The 23,848-nt window shown below is 49.6% G+C and overlaps 6 protein-coding genes across 6 annotated transcripts; 3 read left to right on the top strand and 3 right to left on the bottom strand.

The window, feature by feature from the left end:
- Positions 1–2,829: 2,829 nt before the first annotated feature.
- L3040_006276 (uncharacterized protein) lies at positions 2,830–3,789 on the top strand (the record flags this gene model as incomplete). The annotated part of the gene is made up of 2 exons (XM_007293072.1): positions 2,830–2,962; positions 3,092–3,789. 2 exons carry the CDS (start codon positions 2,830–2,832, stop codon positions 3,787–3,789), a joined length of 831 nt encoding a protein of 276 aa, XP_007293134.1.
- Positions 3,790–4,640: 851 nt separating this feature from the next.
- L3040_006275 (uncharacterized protein) lies at positions 4,641–6,698 on the bottom strand (the record flags this gene model as incomplete). The annotated part of the gene is made up of 1 exon (XM_007293071.2): positions 4,641–6,698. One exon carries the CDS (start codon positions 6,696–6,698, stop codon positions 4,641–4,643), a length of 2,058 nt encoding a protein of 685 aa, XP_007293133.2.
- Positions 6,699–8,514: 1,816 nt separating this feature from the next.
- Positions 8,515–9,775, top strand: L3040_006274 (uncharacterized protein; the record flags this gene model as incomplete). Its single annotated transcript, XM_007293070.2, has 4 exons — positions 8,515–8,717; positions 8,773–9,203; positions 9,264–9,604; positions 9,671–9,775. The coding sequence occupies 4 exons, from the start codon at positions 8,515–8,517 to the stop codon at positions 9,773–9,775; spliced, it is 1,080 nt and encodes a 359-aa protein (XP_007293132.2).
- A 6,166-nt stretch (positions 9,776–15,941) lies between these two features.
- L3040_006273 (uncharacterized protein) lies at positions 15,942–16,447 on the top strand (the record flags this gene model as incomplete). The annotated part of the gene is made up of 3 exons (XM_066157165.1): positions 15,942–15,969; positions 16,013–16,214; positions 16,270–16,447. 3 exons carry the CDS (start codon positions 15,942–15,944, stop codon positions 16,445–16,447), a joined length of 408 nt encoding a protein of 135 aa, XP_066011360.1.
- Positions 16,448–18,163: 1,716 nt separating this feature from the next.
- Positions 18,164–20,347, bottom strand: L3040_006272 (uncharacterized protein; the record flags this gene model as incomplete). The annotated part of the gene is made up of 3 exons (XM_066157163.1): positions 18,164–19,398; positions 19,474–20,190; positions 20,302–20,347. 3 exons carry the CDS (start codon positions 20,345–20,347, stop codon positions 18,164–18,166), a joined length of 1,998 nt encoding a protein of 665 aa, XP_066011359.1.
- A 1,247-nt stretch (positions 20,348–21,594) lies between these two features.
- On the bottom strand, positions 21,595–23,102 carry L3040_006271 (uncharacterized protein; the record flags this gene model as incomplete). The annotated part of the gene is made up of 4 exons (XM_007293066.1): positions 21,595–21,921; positions 22,067–22,553; positions 22,713–22,981; positions 23,055–23,102. The coding sequence occupies 4 exons, from the start codon at positions 23,100–23,102 to the stop codon at positions 21,595–21,597; spliced, it is 1,131 nt and encodes a 376-aa protein (XP_007293128.1).
- Between the last annotated feature and the right edge of the window lie 746 nt (positions 23,103–23,848).

Here is a 23,848-nt window from a genome sequence, read left to right as displayed (position 1 = left end):
GAAACACTACTGGGTGTAGTATTGAAAGTAAAACTCCGTCGTCGCCAAGAACGCTTGGAAATCCGACGGAGTGTCGAAAAGAGACTTGACGAAGTCGAGTGCTTCGGGCTGAGTACTCGGAGGAGTAGGCGGTCGTGTGTTCTTTGACCAAGAAAAGAAGGCGCAATACCGTGTGTTTTCGATCGATCGAATTAAGCCTTTCCTATCGCTTACACCCGTTCCCTTCTTATCGCAACATCTCTTCATCTTTTCAACCGATATCCCGGTTCGGTACAGATCGTAATCGGCGTAATAGTCGAGATAAGAGGGAGGTCTGGAACCACTGGCAAAGAAAAAAAAAACCCCCTTCGAGGAGTCGCCGCACATGAATGATCTAATTTCCACTTTCTAGACTCTTTACCGCAAGAAAGAGCTGAAGGTTCGTTGGAGACACCTCGTACATGTAAAGAATCGTAGCCTCCTACCAGAGGATCTATGGAAAAAATCATGGCTCGAATCCCAGATATCCTTCCGTAACGCTAAATTTGAACACAGATATTATGAGCTGAAAATCCATAGAACGAGAGGAAGTAATGAAGCTCTTGCCTCCCAAGCTTACTGTTACTATTAAGGTGGTATTTACGTGGCGTTCTTTATTCTCTTTCCGCGTGCGCGCGCTCGCTTACCAAATCCGGTGGACTCTGTGGGCTTCTTCATATCAATGTACCCTTTGGCTTGCAACGGACAGTCATGAGCTTAAATGGGAAGATATTGTCAGATCAAGGCGAACCCTTGGTTTGCGATTTTCCATTAGCCATCCGGGACCGTTTAATAGCTTGATTGTCTGAAACAAAGCTGGTGAGCTAGAGTATTCCAGGTTACTAGGCTTCGCACATTTTTAGTTATGTAAATACATTAGAATATCAATACTTCATGATTTTTCCAGGGTCCCAAGACTTCATATGTTCAGTCAACGTTATTTCTAAGCCCAGGGTGGACATCGTGGCAGGAGACCGCAGCAGGCCGGGCTCTGCACACATGTACAGACAGGCCGCGTTGGTGACGAGATGTTGCCCGAATTCTGACCTTTACTCCTTATGACGCCAAATCACAGTGCTCTAATCCCTCTTACATCACTCACACGTAAATATGATATAAAATTTTGGAACAGTTCGTTTGGAATGACCCCGCGTTATTATCCCCCACGGACAGTTTGAAGGGGGGGGGGGTTGCGAATGCCTAATCAATAATGCAGCTGGGCCATGATCCATTGTTTCGCTACATCCGTTTATACGAGAAGTTTCTTTCCTCGCCGCCTTATTTTGACTGTAGTACCGCCATATCACTCCCACATTCCCAGGGATTCAATAGGGCCCTGCCCTGGTCAAGTCTCAATAAGTTACTGGAAGACATCGATCAGTGCCCTAACCCATTTCCTCATCCCATACTCCCCAGGTCTCAGTAACCTTGAATAAGTCAACATTGCCTTCCGGGACATCAGCAGTGCTTTCCGGAACATCAACTCGAACGAAACTCCCTCTGCTCGAATCTAGCTTCCTTGCGGGATGGTAGTGCCCTGCACGCTTCGTACCCAACAATGGTTTCCGACAACCATACGACATAACCCGCAATTGCTACGCTTTTAAGAGGCGAAGCAAAGAATGTCAGGAGCACATTCTAGATCTAGCAGCTGGGGCATATAGGTAGTGCAGTGAACAGGGCGGTGAAAAAAAAGGAGGACAGAATTATGATATCCTATAAACTCGCTTAGCCCAGGCGACCCAGTCAACAAACAACCCCCGATACAGACTATACGTTCTATCGGCTACGAAGATTCCGAACCCCTATCCGTGCCCGGCTCCTACCCAACAAAGGAACAAAAAAAGTGATGTTTCGCAGTATCAAGCACGCCAAATTGTCGAACAGATGTTCGCGGGGGGGAGGGGTGTTTAAAACCGCAATTAAAACCAGGCAAATATCTGAAACTATCAGGGGTAGAAAAGAGCTTTCGGGACAAATAAAGCGCAGGCGAGGTGCTACTTACATAATTTGCGCTTCTCATGAAATTCCCTAGCTCTGAAACGAAAGAAAAGTCCCCACTCACTCACTGACATCTTAAAGTAGGTAGTCTACTACGTAGTAGATAGAGTTGACAAGAAGCAAGGTCGCAAGCCCCGTGCCTCGATTGTCGATCTTAGTGGCTCCGTGATAGTCGGAGATATTCGTGCCACTGCGATTTAGGTTGATCCGGGTTATTATTCGGACTCAAAGCGAATAATGAGGTCAGAGGGGAGACAGCATAAGCGGAGGCTCTATTTTTTTCTTTTCTTTTTTCAATCGAAGTCCTTCCAGTTCCTTCCCCTCACTATAATTCATACAGGCTTCCCCTGATCTGATACTCCTGCGGCCAGCATACTATCTGTCCTGCCGTCGAAAATCGTCCTAAGTATAGAGTCGAATGGTCTAAATATACGCGTAGCCAACCACAAAGAGCGCTACAGCCTTTCCCCGGTTTAAAAAGATCAACGCATGGGGACAGGTATGCTGGCCGCCCGAGTATATCGAGATCGGAAAATTCGATGATATCGTCCTAAATCATATAGGTTTGTGCAGAGATTACAAGAGCCAATGAACTATAAGCTTAGATATCATAAATAGGGGCTCATTCTCATATTTACGAGTTACATCCGGACCCCTTTTTTGTGCCTCGGCTCGGCCGAAGAAGAGGGCGCGTTGGCGCTACTTTCCCCACAGTCTTCCCTGCGAAAGACAACGACAATCCTCAACCTCTGACCAGCTCAATTCGATTCCTCTGCTTCGAGTATACCGGGAAGATAGAGTAGAGTGAAAATGTCGGTAGATAAGCCCTCGCTACCAGGTGGGCCAGCGCACTTGGTCAGCTCCGGGATGGACGAGAGGATAGCGCGGATGTCGAAAATACTGTCTACCTCCTCCGGAGTGGATGCGACCTTGACCTTCGTCGGTAAGTTTACCATCCCTCTGAATTCCTCTCCAAATCTCTGCCAAAGCATGCATATATATATATATATATAAATACATAAACATATTTTTTCTTTATTCCCTAAATAACGACAACTAACCCAGCCCTCAGGCTACGGACTCTTCCTCGTCGGCTCCCAAGTCTCCAAGCTCGAGTCCCTCGCACTGCCAGCCCTTTCCCGCCGCAACACCTCCCCCTCCTCCCAAAAATCCCACGCCAATGCCCCCCTTCTCCTCAAGCTCGCCGCCCTCGCCTCGGGCGCAAAGAACCTCGCCGCCATGTGCGCCGATGTCCGGACCTTCACGCGGCTGTGGGGCCTGCTGGGCGTCTACGCCATGGCCAGGAGGCAGTACCTGGAACCCGCGAGTGACGCGCTGACGCGCGCCGTGACGTGCACGCAGACGCTTTCGCTGGGCCTGTACTACTTCTACGAGAACGCGTACTACCTGGCCGGCAAGGGGGTGCTGCAGGGCTGGACGCGGGAGGACATTGGGCGCTGGGCCCGCGTGAGCATGAGGCTGTTCCTGGCGTATGTGGCGATGGAGTACGTGCGCCTGTACCGGGCGAGACAGTTGCGGCTGGCGAGGAAGCAGCGGGCGATGGTTCGGGGGGTTAGCGATGCGGAGAGGAGGGAGTTTGCGGCCGAGGAGGCGGCGTGGACAAAGACGGCGCTGATCAATGTTGCCTATACGCCGTTGTGTCTGCACTGGGTCTCGGAGAAAGGGATGTTGAGTGATGGCGTTGTTGGGGCCTTGATGTCGTATGTGGGCTGGATCAAGGTCAAGGGCGCCTGGGCTGCGACTGCTTGATGACGAGGATGTGTATACGTGAAGTCATGACTTTTCTCTGGGATCTATATAGCATTGATAGTACGGCCCGCTTGGCTGGGGACTTTCTGAGAGATGCAGTACATGTCTTACGAAACCAATGGTATCAAACCTCGACCAAGTTGGGTATTTCCGTGGCTCAAGCACTAGGGGGCTACATTCGATCTGGGCTAAACATTTCAAAGTAAAGTCCCTCCCCCTTCTGCCTTTTAAAACAAAAACAGAAACACCCGCACGCTATCTGTGTAAGCAGGCTGTCAACGCTGGTGTCAACGCCGGTGCCGACAATATAGTCTGCATGGAACAACCTCTTGAAAGCAGCCACCTCCCCCCTCGATGATTGCAGCGACAAGACACGTCCACTAGAGAGCAAAAGCAGTAGCAAAAAACTAACTTTGGGATACATGCAACAGTGGGTATTCGCTGGTGGTCACCCACCCAACTACTAATCCACCGATTTCAAGCTTGTGTGTGGCAGAGCGGACGGGATGCCCAATTCTCTTGAATCTATGGTCGCATGTACCAACTACTGCGCTGTTGACATCTATCAATTACCCTTTAGAACGGCGCTGGCGCGGGCCTTTGTTGACTTCGCTAGAGGCTGCAGCCTGGGATTCTTGGCTAACGAGACTCGGGCAAGGAGAAGCGAGGATCCAATGACCAAATACGGCACTTGCCATCATTGGTTGATAGCGCGGACAGCTAGCTAACGAGCTAACTAGATGTGAGTGATGTATGTAGCCCATCACTTGACTTGGGGCTACTTCTCCCTTCTCTGATTGTAGTCATATAAGGGACAAGAAATAAAGCTTCGAATCGGGTATCATTTTCTCTTACGTGTGGCCTTTCGCTCGCGCCATCGGGCCCCAGTTCTCTCTCGGGTTCAGTTGATACCTCACCAGCTTCTTCTTATCCTTCTCCGCCCCCAACTTCTCGTCAAACACAACCTCAAATTTCTTTTCACCTGGCGCATCTTTCTCCGCATCACCGTCCATCCCAGCCTGGTCTGCTTTCTTCGCTTTCCCCATTTGCATAATCCGGTAACCCGCCGTGGTTTCCCTCAGCGCACCTTCCTTGATCGGCGCCTTCTGCCTCGTCCACTCTCTCATGATCTCCCAAATGACCTCCCAGGGCGCATTTGTCTTGAGACTTCCAGCTTTGGTGTGAGATCTCGTGACGCGGTATCCGAGATGGATGATTGCGCCTCGAACGGCATTTTCGATAGGTGTGACGCAGTGGATGACTTTGGAGAGGGTGGATGGGATGAATAGAAACGGGGCAGGATCTAGGGCCGCAGGATCCCACCTCCCGGTTTTCGATTTCGCCGTTGGCGAGTCAGGATCCTCAACGTCGAGGAAGCTTTCCTCCATGGCGAGGTTCAACATTCCCTCGATCCGCGTAGTCGTGTGGTATGTGTCCTTGGAAACATTTGGCAGCCCATCTAGTATCCGCTTGATGAAATCGGGATCATGGATTGGGCCAGCGTACATGGGTCCTGCGATGTGAGTTTTGGATCCGCAATGTTGGCAAGTTTCGCCAACTGATGGCCCTTGACCGTAAACATGCTTCCAGTAGTGACCGCCGCCCTTCTTGTTCCCCAGCAGTTTGTTTTTTCCCACTGTCTGCGTGGTCCAGGCTCCGCAGCCGGTATCACAATTGTATACAACCATCGTCTTACCAGCCAGAAATTTGACATCGGCTGGTGACTTATGGATGCGAACGAAGACTCGAGCATAGAAGTCAATGGAGAGGGACAGCAAAGGTTCCATAGCAAGGCCATACCGTGCTGCGGAGGCTGCAATTGCATGCAAGATAAGTCTCAGTCCACCCTCATGCGATTGAGGTCCCTTGATCGTAGTTCCTCCATACAGCGAGAAAGCCTTCTCCGGGTAGCCATTCGATGCCCAGACTCCAGCATCGGTGCAAGTCACACATAAAAGTCCACCATCGTCCCGAACTGCCTGTACTGCTGCATCCAAGAACGGGGCCGCTGTTCCGTACGGATCTAGGTCGATCACGTCGTATTTTGTGGAGGGCTGAGGTCTACCCTTTTCGTCTCTGCAGTCCTCGCCCAATTTGCTGTACATATGTGCCATGGCATTGCTAGTTACGGCCGTTATCTTGCCCTGTAATTTGTTGTGTCTGATGTTCAATTCAATCGTTTTCGTAGCTTCCGGTAGAAGGTCATTCGCCGTGATGGAAGTGGTAAAAGGGATCTCTTGGGCGTATCGAAGGGCTCTTAGTCCAGTGGCAGATAAAGCGTCAAGGATTGTGAAAGTGAATTTATCCTTCTTGCTCTCGGCAGATTGAGCATTTCCTGTCGGCTTGGGTTTTGGAGCTTCTGTTCCATTTTCTGGGGTCGGAAGGGCAGCGCGGCTCTCTGTGACGGCCAGGATTGATTCGTCCGTAGGAGCAGTTGTTCCCGCTTTGGTAGCAAGAGCTTCTGTATCCCTCATGACCGTATCATTGCCATCTTCTCCTTGTTCAGCCTCTCGCTTTGGTGGATGCGATCCATTATCCACTTTGCTTGCCTTCCTCGAAACATCACTCAGCCCCTCCTCTTCCCGCTTCCGCTTTCTCTCCTCCTTTCGCGCAGCAATCCTCTGCTTATGCTTCTCGACATCCTGTTGCTTCTTTTCTAACAGCGCCTCCCCGTACGCCTTGATCACCAGAACACTCAAGTCTCGATTGAATTGCTGAATAGGATTGTAAAACACAGATTGCTGTTGATTGTCGCCCTTAGGAGCTGTCTGCGGAACGGCGGGGCCTGAAGCTGGCGTAAGGATATACGCCAATCCTTCCTGTACGGTCGTGTATTCCTTGCCTTCGTGGAGGATCTGCTGGCCGGCTGCTGGGACAGCTGTGATGGCGGAAAGCGTGGTTGGCACCATGGTTGCCGACGAAGAGAATGTTGTTCTCAACAGTCGAGGTCGGGATATTGCATTTCTCCTACTCAATCTCCAGATTGCATTGAAGTAGGAGGTCTTCATGCAGGGATAGTGAATGTAGTAAAGGTGCAGAGCGAGCCGTGAAGTCTGTAGTGGCGGGGAGAAAATACTCGCGCTACTTACTTATTATTCTGCCCGGGCGGTGTCGATCTGTCCAGCGAGGCTTGAACAACTTGAACGCTATAAGAGACACTCTCTTCCTACAATGTACCTTCTTCCCCCTCGCTTCAATCGGGGCAAGTTCTTCATATATGTGGATGATATGATATGCATATTGCTTCAGGAGTCCAAAATGTCCTTCCACTCCCACAGCCACGCCTCACACGGCTCATGGATGTGGGTAGAGAGTCACGGGCCTACTTACTGCTCGATCTCGAAGTTTTTCTGCAATTCTCCTGTTATGCGAACTGGCGAGATCATGCAATGCGAATTTCTGTCTCGAAGTTGTTCAGGTATATTCTCTTCCGAGATCAGATCCACCTTTATTGCTCTGTTACTCTCGATGGTCAGCGATGCTTGCATCTTGTTTCTATTCCCGGTTCTTGTCTTGAGGAAATCAGATCTCGATCGAAGAAAATTGTATATATTTCCACGGCTGAAGCAGAACTCCTATCATTGGCCTCTCGTTAGCTTCAGAGACAATACCCATCCCCACATTACCCTCGGATGTCGGTCGATAATCAGTGTGCAGAAAGTCTGTACCCATGCGTTGATCTTTTTAAACTGGGGAAAGGAGTTGCAACGCTCTGTACGGAAAATGGTTGGCTCTGCCTAAATCTTGTACAACAAATTCGAGTCTACTTCCGTATAATTGGGATGCTTTTTCCGGCATCGGCACAGACATTCCGGCCCAAAGGCAAGGCTCTCGGGAAATCCGGATGTCATATTCGTCTCGACGAGCCAGTGAGTGGTACAAGCAAAGGTCATCAGACATCACTTTGGCCAAGTGGCCTATCTGCGGAGTCTCCTTGACAAGACAAGACAAATCAATAAAATACTATCACGAACTTGATATACTACCTTCCCTATCCAGCGACAAATGACGAGAAATACCGTCTGAATGCGTGGCTGTGGCCTTACGTAGGTACTACTGGTACCTTACCCATCCATGTTTCCTCCACACCGTCAGGCATCATCCCTTGCAGAATATTGTCTTATGGTCAGTCTTGTTCGCTACGGTACTTACAAGCTCCGAGGATTGCCTCGCCAACAAGCTTTTTCCAGCGTCATTTGGTGATACTGCTACTACTACGTACGTACGTACTCCGTATACTGGTTACCGAGGCCGTTGCAACAGTGCAACCCTGCGAATAGCACCGAAAACAATCCCTGTTAGAGACACAAGAGACCAGTTCTCCCGGTCCATGGTTCATACGCTGCTCGGGGATGTGACCAGAAAGGCTTTGCCTCCAGAGGGAAACACCATGTTCACCTTTGTGCTTGGCATGGTGGTGTGCAGCACAGATCAACTACCTACCTATCTCCTCGACCCTGCTCTTTATACCGTTTACCATGGACAGGAGACGCGAGAATGGATAATCGTTAATTAAGGGTCCATCTCCTCCACCGCCTTGCTCCTTGGGCTTTTCTCGTCTTTGTTCATGCTCCCCGGATTCCGTATTGTTGACGCACCGTAGGCTCCTTCTTTGTACATTCCTCGCCACGCCTCTCCAACATACATCACGCCACTACCCCAGATTCCCCAGATTCAAGTACATGATCATACATCCGGTATATACCCGCCATCTAGAACAGAATCATGTCTACCTCTTTAGTCCAGACCGAGTCGCCAAACTCGACAGAGAAGCATGCACAAGAACAGAGTAACGAGCAACAAGAGCCACAAGAGGATGTGATACCGAAGCGGACATTCGGTCAAAAGGCCAAACGACACTGCGCGAGGTTCTGGTGGATTCATTTGATTGTATTTTGTCTGATAGTCATGATCGTGACGCTGCTCGTGTAAGTTTCGTCATATCTTCTGACATCGAAAAAATTCCCTTTTGATAATCATTAGCGTCTACGTCGGATTCCCAAAGATCGCTCAGGACGGTGTCGACGACTCATCTCTCGAGTTCCGCGAAGGCTCCTTTACCAACCCAACATCAAACTCCATTCGCATCACCCAGGAAGCAACACTTCACAACCCGAGCATCTTCAGGCCAAAGTTGGACGCATTCCCTGCCGATCTTTACCTGGTCACCAACGGCACTTACGGCGCGGAGAAGATGCTGACTGTTCCAATGCCATCTATCCACGCGAGGAAGAGGACCAACTCAAGCATTGACGCAGACGTTCCAATCTCGAGTGTCGACCAGGTATCGGCCTACGCTATTGCTGTCATGAAGAACGAGTATGTGACTACAGCTTTGGTAGGCAAGACGAAGCTGCGCTTGGGTAAGCTGCCGGTGCAGACCGTTACGTTTAACTCGACGTCTACATATAAGGGTACGTCTACCGTCGTCATTCATCCTAGCCATCAGAATTGGGCGCTAAGCAAGGAAACAGGTCTCAACTCCCTCAAAGGCTTCAACACGACCGATCTCCTCTTCGACCTGACCGCGAAGGCCGGAATGCCAAACCTGCGCGGCAACGCGCAAATCCCCAACCCATCGCTCATGACCCTCGTCCTGGGCAACGTCACCCTCGATCTCTCCATCGCCGAGGCAGGAGTCGTTGGCAACGCGACTATCAACGACTTCGTGCTCCGTCCCGGCGCAAACACGCTGCCCATGACAGCCATCATCGACCAGCCGAAGGTGCTGGCCAGTCTGGATGCTGCCGGCAAGGTGAACCTGGCCATCACGGGCAAGAGCTCGGTATATAACGGACAGCATCTGACATACTACGTAAGTATCTCCCTTTTCGAAGCTTTCCAAAATCGGGAACTTGGCTGATGAACAACAACGAAACAGGAGAGAGCACTGGCAAGCAACGTCATGGTCCTCGAGATAAACGTTAAGCAGCTCCTGGCCGACAGCACAGCGGCTGCGACAGCGCAAGCTGCCGCTTCCAAATAAAAGTCTCACATCACCATGGGCAGGTCCGGCGTTTAAATTGGTTTAGTCACTCGAAGATCCGGGAGGGAGAGCAGGCATTATGATTGCAGTAATGGTCCCCGACGTAAGTGTAATGGGAGACTCCGCGGATAATGGGTATGAATCACTGTCTGTGCTCTATGACGAGTTGTAAGTAAGGTGCGATGTTCGATACAGAATTTCGAATACCCCCATCGCGCCCGCGGATTGCTTCATGTATGTACACATCTTATAATACATAGTCTATAAATGGAGGTGGAAGGTTTGCTTCGGGGTATTTTCTAGCGGTCGATGCTCTTTGGATATCATCGTGCGTGCCATTCTGCGCAACTTGAACAGCTGACGGTTTCCTCACTTCTGCTTGGGCATCTAGCCTTGAGACCCTCACGCCTTCTTCATCAGCATACTTTCGATAGTCTATTCGACATGGTTATTATTTCTCCTTGTCTTGGACGGAGTAGGGTGTATCCAAGTTACCTGCTTACTAATGACCAAGGATGTACAGTATATACATTATTGCCTGGTCTCATTATCGGCCCACCTTTCCCGCACTCCCCTCGCTTACTTGGTGCCCGAAAAATTGCGAAAAATTGCCCCCCTTTTACAAAAAAAAAAAAAAAAAAAAAAAAAAAAAAAAAAAAAAAAAAGGGAAAAAAAGGGGGGTGAGGGGGGGAAAGCCCTCTTTGCTTCCCCCGTCTCTGACACAGAACTACAGTATGCAACGAAGTACTCGCATTGACACTCATTTCATTCACCATTTACTCTTGATTCCCTTTCCTACCTTCATCCAAGCATCCAAAATCCAAACAAAAGATGAACAAGATCTGCCCTCTGTGAGAATCGAACTCACGACCTTCGGATAACTCTGCAACTGTTGAACAGGCAGATCATACGAATATGAGACCGACGCTTTAACCAACTAAGCCAAGAAGGCTGCAGATCTACTTGGATGAGGCGGGTGAGCGAGGTGGGGGTTAAGTTGGAGTTAGTGGGATTTTGAAGCGGATGCTTAGCTTTGCTCACTGCAGTACGGTAGGAGCACGTAGGTAGACTAGGTACGGTAGCAGACTAATAGTGGGCCTTGACGTCGCAACTTTTGGGGCCCTTCCCTAAAGTGGGCGAAAAAATTATGTCCCGCGAAAAAATTATGTCCCGCTTTAACGCTAAAAATCGCGAGGAACGTAGACACTTCAACAACACTTCAACACAACATTTTCTATTAAACATTGACTTACGTACCTAAATAAAAATAGGCAAAAAACGCGCGCGCGCTCTTGCACCTCTTGATCTTAATTCTGAATACTAGAAGCTCTTAAAAGCTTCTCAACATGAGCGAATACAGCTAGCATTCGAATAGCTCTTCGAAAACCCTTCCGAAACACTTCTTACTACGAGTCGCATTCATATGATAGAGAAGCCTGATACTTTAAAGCGAAGATGGAATAGGTATCAAGCTAAACAAGCTCGATTGAAAGAAAGGAAAGCGCTACAAGTAAAGAGGCTTATAGTTCTATTAGCAGCATAGCACAAAGCTATTTTAATCTACGCCGCAGATCAAGCAACTAAAAGAAGGAAAGGAGCTATTAAGCGTATGCTTTATCGATGCATTTGCTACCTTAAAATACAAGAAAATAAGCCAGAACCTTTTTAGCGTTGGTTTCAATCTTGGTTAAGAAATACAGCAGAACTTTATGCTATACGGACCAAACTAATCGCATCTTATCGCGTCGATATGCATACCGAGAAATCTTTTTCTAATTGGTTCTATACCGAGCTTGTTCTTGTTATCTAGTTCTGCGGAATTAGGCTTAAAGATAGGTATAGAATCGCAAATATAGATGAGAAAGGCGCGCGGATTTGTATGCCGGCCGGAGAAGAAGTTATCGTACCTATCGGAATCAAAGAGATGTATATAAGAATCTGTGAAAATCGACTATCCGTAACTGTGATCGAAGCTATTCTTGCCGATAGAAAAGCTATTCTTCTAATGATTATTGTGCTCGGAAAGCAAATTATAGCGTCTTGGTTTTCCGAAAAGATAATTAGACATGAAGTTGTTACTGTTTCCGAATCCGGTTATACGAACGATAAGATTATTATAAAGTGGCTTAAGCACTTTATTAAGCATACCGATCAAGGACCCGATAAACCGTGGATGATATTATTACTTGATAGTCAGCTTTGCTACGAAGCTTCAAATTTTATTTTATTAGCTAAACAAAATCGTATATAGCTTATCAAATTCCTTTTTTATTAAACTCATCTTTTACAACTTCTCGATGTCGGCTGCTTTCGCACTTAGAAACATAATTAATAATGTGCTATTATAAATGCTATTCGAAGCTTCGAAGCTGAATATACTATCTTATCGTTTATGCGAGACCTTTTTTAAATTCGCGAGCAAACCTTTACAACTCGGAATATCAAATACGCTTTTCGAGATGCAAGAATGTGGCCGATCAGCTTTTCTCAAATTCAACGCAAATTAAAAAAGTATAATAAAAAGAGTAAGAAAGAGGCGGGATTGCATATACTCGAGTACAAAGAAACGTTTGATTTTAAAGAAGATGAATATTCTTTTTCAATCGATAAGCAACCTGACGAATTACTTTTTCTTGCGCTACCTCGACTTCTTTAATCTTTTCAAGATTGCGTAGAGCAACTCGACGATCTAAACGATAAGATCAGAATAGCTCTTTCTTCTTTTAGCCGCTAACGCTTCGATATCGCGAAACAAAGTACCGAGACTTAGTTGTTACGAAGAAGCCTTGATCAAGCAGAACTCGATAAAAATCAAAAGCTTTAGCGCGATACACATCGGAAAAAGCTGATTAGAAGGTCGAGTTTACAAACGGGAAGGAATATACTAGCTTCTAAAGCACTCGAAAAAGTCAAGGCTATAAAGATAAAAAAGCAAGAAGCTAGTCTTAAGATAGCGAACGCTAAACTCAAGTCAGCAACGATTAAAATTCGAAACGATCGTTATAATCAAAGAGTTCTTGATCGGAAAGCCGAAAAAGAGCGAAAGAAATAGTTGAACGAAGCGTATAAGCAACAAGGTCGAAGGATTCTTATACATATTCCACTCGAACGAGAAGTCCTTATTCGAGACCGCGAAAAGCAACTTATAGCAGAAGAACTAGAAGCTGATAATATTGATTTGATTTCTTTTCGAAACGCAGTTGCAAACGAAGAAGCTGCGTTAAAAGAAGTTTAAGAAAAAGATCTTGCTACATTCGCGGACCTTTCGTATTCAATCGATCTTCAAATCCTTATAAAGGAAAAACGCTTTCGAATCAAACAAAACCTATTATCTTGCATTCAAATTAGCGATGACGACGAAGATAAAAGATTAAATACCTTACCTTCGTCTCCTTTAGCAAAAATGATGCTTACTAAGTAGGAAGAGCTTAAAAAAGAGCTTGAAGAGAAAGAAAATTCGATATCGATTCGATCTGTAGCATCTCTTAATTCAATTTAAAAGACACGCGGTGAAATAATTTTTTCGTAGCTTAATTGAGAATGAATAACATTATTAAATATATATATATATATATTATTGCAACGTTGTGAGCAATGTTATGAGCAATATAAGTGTCTACGTTCCCCGCGATTTTTAGCGTTGAAGCGGGACATAATTTTTTCGCGGGACATAATTTTTTCGCCCACTTTAAGGAAGGGCCCCAAAAGTTGCGACGTCAAGGCCCACTATTAGTAGATTGTGGGGAGGAAATGGATCAACTTCGGGATTCCGAGGGTACTACAAATCCATGGCCGGCCGAAAATGTCAGATAGACAGACAGACTTGGTGGTGTGGTATGGGAAATGATTTCTATCATCTGAATTTTTGCATGGGAAGATTTCATAGCAGGATTTTGTTTTATTCGTTTGTTTGTTTGTTTGTTTATTTGTTTACGCTGATTGTGATTGATTGATTGGTAGGTCGCAGGCGTTCAGTGTCGTAGCCTGCCCACATGGCCCACTCCCAGCTGGCATGATCCCTAGGTAGATATCGGGTAGACTCGCTCTGACGACGACCACATCTCGACTCTTTTTCCTCTACGCGACTCTCTCGGCCTAGAAATTGACCGGAGGTAATTGCAGCTTTATCGTCTTCAACCGGGGAACGGTTCAACTGATCGTCTAAGGCGTATCTCAGATGCTAGACCTTGTTCAAGTCTCTATCCTGGCGGCAATGCTCTACCGGTACTCCGTACACCTCCACCAGGACATCGATGCCGAGGAGCAGGTGGATCTCATTTGCAATTTTTTTTGGGAGGTATGTGTAACTCAGAGGTCGCCTCGTCGGCATCCAATCAGGATAGATGGCCTGCTGGCCCAATGGCAAGGCGCTTGACTACGAATCAGCTGAGGCAGCTCATTTCAATCAAGAGATTGCAGGTTCGATCCCTGCGTAGGTCAGATCTAACAGAGATTTTTGCCTCTCTTTTGCCCATAGAGGTCACATGCATGTTTCGCAGCTCCAATCTTTCTTTGTTGCCCGTTCAATGTTTTTTACTTCTTCGATACGTACTACATATATATATATATATGTATATCTTTGAATTTTCTGAAATGGCGAGATTCGACATGTCAGACCCCTAGACCTTGACACCTCGCTTCCAACACACTACCTGTACGTACCTGATGCCTCAATCTGCACTCATCGGTAAGCTAGATTAAGACCTGTGATGTACCAATGACAAAAGATTGACCAGCGGTAGGCTTCAGTATTGCCTACCCCATTTCGCGCGGGACACAGAGGGAGGGAGGCCTTTACTGGCAAAATTCGACAGCTTCTTTCAACCTCGATAGCACCAGAAATTGGCGACTCAAGTGGTGATAATGGGAGTTGCAAGAAAATATTTCGGCCTTTGACGAGAAGATGTGGAAATACGACAGTCAACCAGTCAACCAGTCAACCAGTCAGCCAGCCAGATGTACCGACTGTGCCTCACCACAACGCTTTTCTCAGCAATACTCTGGCCATCTACGTCTTAATTCCATTGGTGGAAGAATTCTCTTCGAGAGACGAGAGAGCCGTTCCCCTCGAAATGTTCGACATGCAGCTCAGCTCGCTCGTCAGCCATCAGCCATCAGCTCTGCATGCGGACTTGGAGCTTCCAGACTTGGCATCAGAGAAGCGTGCATCGCTTATAACAACACCTCATGCCATATACGCTTGGGATCGGATCGCTAGGGCAGCTTCAAGAGATCCCTCTGTCTCTGTCTGCTTGCTCCATAATCAGATCATCAAGATATCTACCACCCCGACCCCGGGGAAGAGAGAGGAAATGTGGGCAAGCCTATGCCGGTCATACATGTCGAATAGGCCTCAAACACACGCTCGCCACGACACCTATTGACTGGAAGTACCTTCCCATCCAATGCTCAGAGAAATATTCGGCTCCATTCCTTCCCTGATTGTTACTAAACATGGTCGTATAGTGTTCGAGTCCACCGGTGCCACCGACTCTGCAAAGGAGCCGCATGACGATCGTCCAGCAGAACCGATCAGCGAAACGCACCACGCTGCCGAGATCCAGGATAAACGTATATGAGTAGGAGTTATGACTTGTGGGAATCTGAGAGGTGGAATCTGGAAAAGGTCTTGACAGACTAAGATACCTCAAGTCGGTAAGAATGCGTGCATTTAAACAATCTGGAGAGAAAATTCCGCCCGCAATTGCTCGTCCAGCACTTCGATGAGAAATATTCCCCTTTTCAATTTCTTGCATTGTGTTCTGCCCAAGCCTTCTCTCCGAATCAATTCGTGTGAAGCGGTCCAGACTGATACGAAAGATATCCCGTGATGCCAGCCCCTGGAGGAGGTAAGAGGTATATGAGGCTCTGGGCCAAGAATCTTTACATGATCGCTCATCAGTGACTGTGTTAGCTGAATCGATATGAAGGGAAACAATCAGCCTCCAAACCATATACTGCCCACAATGTCGGCAGGCCTTTCGACAAACAATCGTTGAATCCAGCCCGTCTCGAGCTGAACTGCGACTACTAATTGTCAGAGGGTGACGAATTTCTACTTTAGGGGCACATCTTTAGGGTTGTACTCCGTAGCAATTTTGTAGAGTCCCCAGAACCAGGAACAGATCACCTCTCTTCCAACCAAAGCGATCAGCTCCCGCCTGCGATGATCACCCGTCGATTGGCGCGCTACTGTAAGGTAGCAACGCAGCCTCAGATACTGGTACCGGTAGTCAGCCTGCAGCAGGTACTGGAATTTTACTCACAAATCCGTGTCCTCCTCTTTTGAGTATCACTCCTCGCCAATCAACCTGATCGCTGGCCGGAGTCGACCTGCCAGCGACAGCATAGGAGAAGAATTACACTCGCCCCAAGTTTTCAAGGTGTTGAACTCTTCGACCGTTGATGACCTGCCACTTGCGAGTGCAGCTAGGTTTAAGTGCGCACCAAGGCGGAGCCGACTCAGAAATCAGAAGCTTACTGACGTGGAACAGCTCTGCTCCATTGCACAAGGATGCGACAGAAAATAGCTATTACTTACCCATATCACATACTATATTTATCACGAGACGAGCATTGAGAAGTCAGCACATCAAACACAGCTCCCTACCCATATCAAAACAAAATACACCTCCACACTTTGCTTCCTCCGCAGGTTCCATCTCCCAATAAAAGTCGCACAGCGGAAATTCTAAATCTTTAGAGGCTATCTCTATCTATCAGTCTTCAAGGTATAGAAAAATTGCAGTTGAATACGAAGATCGCGTTGCCCACCCACCTGCCTCCTCGCCTAGGCCATTCTCGCCGCCCGCCCTTCAACAAGAATTCGCTTACTTCATTTAACAAACCCTACGGCTGCCCACCATCAACTGGCGGAACTCGGGGCGATGGCTTAGCGGCTTGATCGCTTCCAAGTTCCTGTCCAGTTGGTGTAGATTCTGGAAAAGCCCATATGCGACAACTGCCCACACGCGACTATGACATATCGAAAAACCTATTGAGTTAGGTTTGTAGACTGGAACCTCATCATGTATGGGCTTCCAGTTGAGTTTTGTATTTTTTGTATTTTCTATATTTTTTATATTTTTTGTATTTTTTGTATTTTTTGTATTTTTTGTATTTTTTGTATTTTTTGTATTTTTTTTAATGTATTTTGAGATTTTTATTTTTGGTCCGGCGCCCATATAGGGAGAAAAGTGAGAGTCAGTAGCCGACCGGGAGAATAACTCCTCACAGTCGCACATCCAATCTGCCCCCGTCATTCATCCAGCTCCCACAAGATAACTTGGACAAAAGACAAACCAAGCTATATTGGATCTGCCCATTTCCAAACCAAACCCGCCAAACTCTTGCATTCCCAGATTGTCTTACCCGGCAGCGGTCTCGAGGCCAAACAACAACAAGCTGCACGGATCGGCAGCGACGGAGACGGGAAGACCTCACACGACGGGAAGAATGACTGATCGACCAGCCAGAGGAACACGTAGAAAACGAATGGCAAGATCTACACCCACAAATGTTATGGATCACACTGTACGCACTGTTGCTCAAAGCCCAAGGTCGTGCGTCGAGACTGTAGCACCATCCGAACGCGGCAACGATCTCACGTTACATCTGGACATATTTTGGGTGGTCGAAGCGGCACGAGAGACCTATCTATCAACCTGACCTGGGAGGCTTAGGAGGGGATAGGGGAACGGGATGACAGCTTCCAGATTCCGAATCGATCGGCTGCAATATATAACCCTCACCCTAATCCTAAACCCAACAAGAGGCAAGCTCATGCCTCAAATATGCACAAGCCTCATTGAGAGGGAAGACAACATCACGATTACCTATTCACCACTACGATCCAGACTACCTTTTTCCCGATGCGGAAGCTGCGACTGCTTGTTCTCGGCAGGGTACAGGCAGCGTAGCACGTTGGGCAATAGGCGGTCGCAGCAGCGAAGCAGGAGTCTCTTCCAGAACTCTCTCATCAGGTACCGAATCGGACTTCGCGTACGTAGAAGAATGAATATGTATATATATATATGTATGAGTATTCTTCGAGTGTTGTTTCGACACCGGGAACTAAGCGAGGCGGGAGGCGGCTATGCTGGTTCCTGTTCACCGACGAGCAGGGCGAGCAGGCACTGAGTCGATTGACTAGGGATGGCAGCGAGTAGATAAGTGATACAAATGCGTACATGTTAAGACATACGCTTTTCCTGACAAGAGTTTCAAAATAGGTAAGTGGGCGATCTCGGTCGGGGATTTTGCGTGCCGTTGTCCACTTCTGGAGAGATATTCGAGGATCGAGGAGGTTTGGTTCGGCCAGGAAGAGATTCTGCTGTGCTATTTTCAAGACTACTAATTTTTTGTTATTGCCTTATCCAGCTCCATCTTTCAGTCGTCCTTCTCCCTCTCCCTCTCCCTCTCCCTCTCCCTCGCCCTCGCCCTCGCCCTCTCCCTCGCCCTCGCCCTCTCCCTCGCCCTCTCCTTATCAATCCACTCCCCCACAACCCCCTCGTAATCCTCCGGCCCATACGGCTCCGCAACCTCGCGGAACCACCCCCTCTTCCTCCTAAAGCTCACTCCCAAGTCCCCCAGCAGCAGGTCAGCATAAGGCAAGCTGTCAAACACGAAATCCGGGATCTGGCCCCCCCACCCGTGCGGATACCGCCACCTTCCAAAGCGATTATGCAGCCGCGCTTCGTACCGGAGATCCGTCCCGCCGCCGCCTCTGCAGCCGCCGTCGTCGTCGCCGTTTTCAGAAGTGGCCAGCAGCGACGCGGCCAGCTTGCCGTCAAAATAGGCCGTCACCCACAGCCCTTGGATCTGCGCCAGGACGGCGGTGCTGATGGTCAGCAGGTGGCCGACGAAGGCGATGTCGCGCGCAGCCGTGAACGTGGGGTTGGCGGGCACCATGAAGCGGTAGAGGTCCAGCGGAGTGAGGGCGTCGTTCCGCGCGGCATCGTCGTCGGTCAAGGGGAGGGGCTTGAGCTTCGGGTTACCTTTTGGCTGAGTCTTCAATCGAGGGAATCTGGAAAGGATTTCTTCGTCGGCTCGGGACGTGAGGAGCTCTGATTCGGCTTGGAGCCCGGGGGGAGTGCTGCCATGGGCTGTGGGGAGGCCGAGCTCGGCTTCGAGGGAGGGAGGAATGAACTTCATGGGCGATGTGTGTTTCCACCCCGTAGCGCAGAGCATGGCATCCGTCTCGATGCTTTCTCCACTAGAGAGGACGACCTTACCGCTCTCGAGACGGTCGATGTCGGCTATGTGGACTCTGACCTTGCCACGCTTGACCAGGTCGAAGAACGGGGTCGGATAGTTGAGGATGCTGAGGCCGTTTCCGGTCCAGAATGGCTCCATCCAGGGTTTGAGCTTTGCGGTTTCTGGGTGGGCATCGTATTGCATGCGATAGACAACGTCGGCGCCAAGAATATCCCAGAAGCGGTCGACGACGAAGCGTCCAGCGGCCGTGCCGTGCAGGTAGGACCTGATGAAGCCATAGCCGTCTGCAGCTCCCCAGATACAAGGGGACATCCACGTCAAGAAGCGAGTGTGGATGAGCTTCTCCAGCCACTTTTTGAACGGCGTGACATACGGAGGTGAGATCCAGCAAGTCCCGTGTCCGGATTCTATATTCCAGGACCATCAGTCAGTCATGCACATGAGCCAATCCCAAAGCTCCCACGACCGTGACATTCACAGACCTCGGATAATCCAATCGACTTGCACTCCCTGCGTCGCATAGGCATAAACCGCATCCCACGCCGACTGTACGATGCCGGCCGGGCAGTCAGCAAGAAACATTCCGGAGCAGAGCAAGAAATCCCACGACAAGGAAAGAATAGGCGCCTGCTCCATTACATACGTATCACGTACCTTCGTACCTCCCAACACCGTCACCCGCTCCAGCGTCCGCAGCGTCTCCCGATACTTCAAGAACTCGCCACAGTGAAACAGCGGCCTCCCAAAGGCCTCACTGCCCTCGAAAGCCGGCAAGAAAGCCTGACTCGTCATCCCCGTGGCGAGCACCAGCTTCCTCGCAAACACCACCGCCGCCACCACCCCCCCTTTCCCTTCGACCGTCAACGTCCACCCACTCCCCTCCCCGCCGCGCTCGATACTAACTACGCGCGAGTTGAAGCGCGTGCGCGTCAGGACGCCGAACTCGCGAGCGAAGGCAGTGAGGTAGTCGTGCATGACCTGCGCGGGGATGTGCTGGCCGGGCCGGACGCCCCAGGTGGGCTCGTCCATGGGGAAGTCCGGGCTCTCGTAGGTGCCGACCATGTTGTTGGACTGGAGGCTCGGGTAGAGCCGGTCGGTCGACCAGACGCCGCCGATGGAGGAGGAGGCTTCGAGGAGGAGGACCTCGGAGGCGGGGTGGACTTGCAGGTAGGTTTTGGCGGCGGAGAGGCCGAACCAGCCTGTCATGAACGGAGGGTGTTGTCAGTCAACCGTTTCCCATCTTCTGTTTCTGACGCGCCGCGAAACGAGCTTGATGGGAAGCGGGAGCGGGGTATGTGGTGTATTCTAACCTGCACCGATGACCACGAGGTCTGCTGTCTCGATGGAGCCTGCCATTATCGCCCAAGCGCGTCTCAGGAGAAACCAGCCTGCGATGAGATCTGATCGAGGGGAGACGACAAGAAGAGAGCAGCCTCGAAAAATAAAAACGGGTTACAGCACAGCGGCTTCCGGCCGTCTCAGGGAGCGCGGGTGACGGAGCCAAGCTCGGCTAAGGCAGTAAACAAAACAAATAGCACACCCACACGGCGAGCTGCATGCACCCTTCCATCATCCACTACTGCACCAGATCGAAGCCCCCAACACGAGAGCTAGAAGTTGTGTGTTGCCGGTCGAGCAGCTCGAGAGACAACCAGGGGCTTCTGAGGTATATGCATCGCAAGTGAGGTGATACGGGCCGCGACGAATATTGCACGGCTGGGGGGGGGGCACTGCGGTGCTACAATACCTCGCTACGCAAGCGATGGGAGGATCCCCACTTTTTCAGATTTCTCTACCGACCCATGTACTGTACTTACTGGTATGCGAAGCCAGCAGGTAGGCTACAGTATGTGTGTAATACGTAGTAGGTACGGTAGATATGCGTCCATGCTCCAGGCATCCAGAACCCCCCCTCTTTCTCAGCTTCCATCTTCGCCCATCACCCACACCACACACGATAACACACGATAACCTCCCAACCTTTCTCCATAACCACAATCAGAGTAACACGTAAATAAATATTCTACTCTTCATAAAGAAAAAAAAAAAGAGAAAAAAAAAAAAAGAGGTCGAAAAGAGCTGCACGGAAGTTGACTGGGTCCAGTGTTAAAGTATCAATTTTGTTATGGATCGATCTTGGTCAACGAAAGAAGGGTAGAGGAAAGAGAAGAAACAAAAAAAAAATAAAAAAAATTTGATGATATGATATGGTATGATGTATAACAGTTGTCTCGTTTGATGGATAAAAAGCCCACCGAGGTTCAGGATTTACAGACATGAGGAAAATGTTACTAACCAGCCAAGATTCAGGGCCCTGGGCCTACGGTATTCGTTTCCGACTGCGACGTGTGGGTACCTATGTATGGCGGCGATCGGTAAAAAGGCCGTGGTCTGCTATTGCTTTATTCAACAAGTAAACAAAAACTAATTCTGATGTTTCGATCCATTGAAATGGTTAGTGCTCGCTGCAGATAGGATAACAAGGATCTATCTGTCTATACATACGCATTTCCCCCTCCCTTCCCCCTCTTGCCCATCATCTCTCTCAAACCCCTTACTGCTCACCCCATCCCTTCCTCACCACGCAAGGGTAAGCCTAATCACTACCACTTATCCCAATCCGCATCATCCAGCTTCCCCTTCGCCACCCCACCATTTCCATTTCCACTACCATTCTTCTTCACAGCACTCGTCCCAATCGCACTTCCCCCTTGCCTCTGAACCCCCGCATCAGCAAAGCTGTCCCAGAAGTCTTTCTTACTCTCATCAATTGGCACACTCCTATAACTGCCCCCGCTACCGCCACCCGCGCCATTCCCCTCTACGAAGCGATTGAAGCCGTCTGCGGCATTTTTGGCACCCGCGGACGCGCCTTTGGCCACGTTGGCGGCGGCGATGCGGGCTTGGGCGGCGAGGTCGGATTCTGCTACCTGGAGTGTCACACGTCGCATCAGTCTCTCTTTCCATTCTCTCATCGTCCTAGCCGTTCCATCCCAGGTGGTAGAGCTCCAAACTCGAATACCGAGGTACCCTTGAGCCCGGCCTCTGGCCAGGTAAGTAAGCAGGGGACGGTACCTTCATAGCCGTCGGCTGTATGTACCCCTCGTTCACAGTCTTCGCCGTCTTCCCCACCGTCGTCGTAAACCATCCGAATCCCTTCGTCAGCGCTGCCACAGGATCCCGCTGCAGATCATCCAGGCCTGGCAACTTCGCCTCCGCGCTCTCGTCCACTATGGGCGTGCTTCCAAACCCAGCATATTTTCCACCTTGTGAAGGGGGGAGATCTGTGGAGCGAGAGGCATTGGCAGCGCCGAGCCCGGCAAAGTATTTATCGTCCACGTTGACTTTGCCGCCCGCTACTCCCGAGTGCGAGGGGGAAGAAGCGCGGGCGCCGAGGGGGGTTTGGGAGCGGGATGTTGTGCTACTGGCGGGAGGGATGGACGAGGGCGGAGGCTTGGCGCCGGGGACGTATTCTCTCCCCTCTACTTTCGCAGAGAGCCGCTCTTTGTATTCCTCTCCTACCTCGCCGGAATAGCGTTCTGCGATCGTGGCGTCGTCCCAACTGTGTTCGAGTCAGCAATGGTCCACCCCCATCGACTCTTCACCCCTTCGTCCTCCTTCCTCCCTCCAACATCGTCTTCGCCCATCACCTCCCATTCCCACCCTCTAAGCCAGCCCTCTCCCGCAGATCCCCGATTCCGAGCAGTAGAGCAGGACTCACGTAATCCCCGCCATCTCGTTCCCCTCGGCCTTCTCAAAGAACTCCCTCCACACCGCATTGCCCCCCAACCGCATCCGCTCAATCTCCACCGCCTTGAACGCATCCATAGTGATACTCCGCACGAAACTGATGTGCACACCCAGCCCGCGATGCACACCCGCGCAGCTGAGGCAGATGAAGACGCCGAACTTGGGCGACGCCCACTGCGGGGAAGGGGCACCGCAGTCCGCGCAGCGGTCGTTGCCGTTGACCTTTTGAATCTCGAGAAGCTACATGCCGAGCCGGGATGTGATTAGAAACGTTTTTCTGCGCTGGAGTAGAGCAGAGGAGGCTGGTATGTACCTTTGATCGAGTCTCCGGGTCCACCTCCCACATGGCTTTGCTGGACATGGTGAGGGTCGGTGGGCGAGGTCGGGTCGCAGTCCAGGAGTTTTGATTTTCTTCAATGATCTCTCGCCGATACAGAGATGCGGGCACAGAAGATGGGATCGAAGATGCAGGTATCGCGAATTGGATCTTTAAGGGTGAATGTGGGTGCTGCACCAAGTGTTTTGAAGTTCGACGGGTTGGAGCTAGCGTGTTCCAGCCGAACGACGAGGGGCGCGGCTGGCAGATGGGCGAGTAAGGCTACGTTTCGGATTCTTGAGGTGCCCTCTCACACGACTGCAATAAATACATTATCGGAGTGCGGCGACATCATCATTGGATCACATAAATCTCAAAGTAATAGGGTTCAAGGGAAAAATAGAATGCTTCAAAGTGCCATTTTATTATCGACGAGCTGCCATCAATGAATAACTTTTCCACCCCCTAACCTTCCCGAGAGCACATCGAGAAAAATATCTAGTTGTACAGCTCTGAGAATCCCAGAGAAATGGTGATAAAACATGGCTTTGAAGAGAGTCATTCCGGTTCTGCATTGCACGCGAAGGAGATCCCAATGACGAAGAAGTCAGTCATGAGACCATCTATCTAAAGCCGGCGGGAAGTTCTCCGTAGAGAATGAGGTCTACCTAAAGAAAAATCAGGGCAGCCGGACCAGTCCGATGTAGCAGGGGACTGTCCTCCTTCGACCGGTGCGTCCAAAAGCAGGGTAAAATGCTGTGTTGTCTGTGGGAATGTAGCACCTCTCACAT

This window comes from Drepanopeziza brunnea (assembly GCF_022702325.1).
Source record: "Drepanopeziza brunnea f. sp. 'multigermtubi' strain 214-2 chromosome Unknown ctg10, whole genome shotgun sequence".
In the NCBI taxonomy this organism is placed as follows: Eukaryota; Fungi; Ascomycota; class Leotiomycetes; order Helotiales; family Drepanopezizaceae; genus Drepanopeziza; species Drepanopeziza brunnea.
This window is presented reverse-complemented; position numbering and strand designations above follow the sequence as displayed.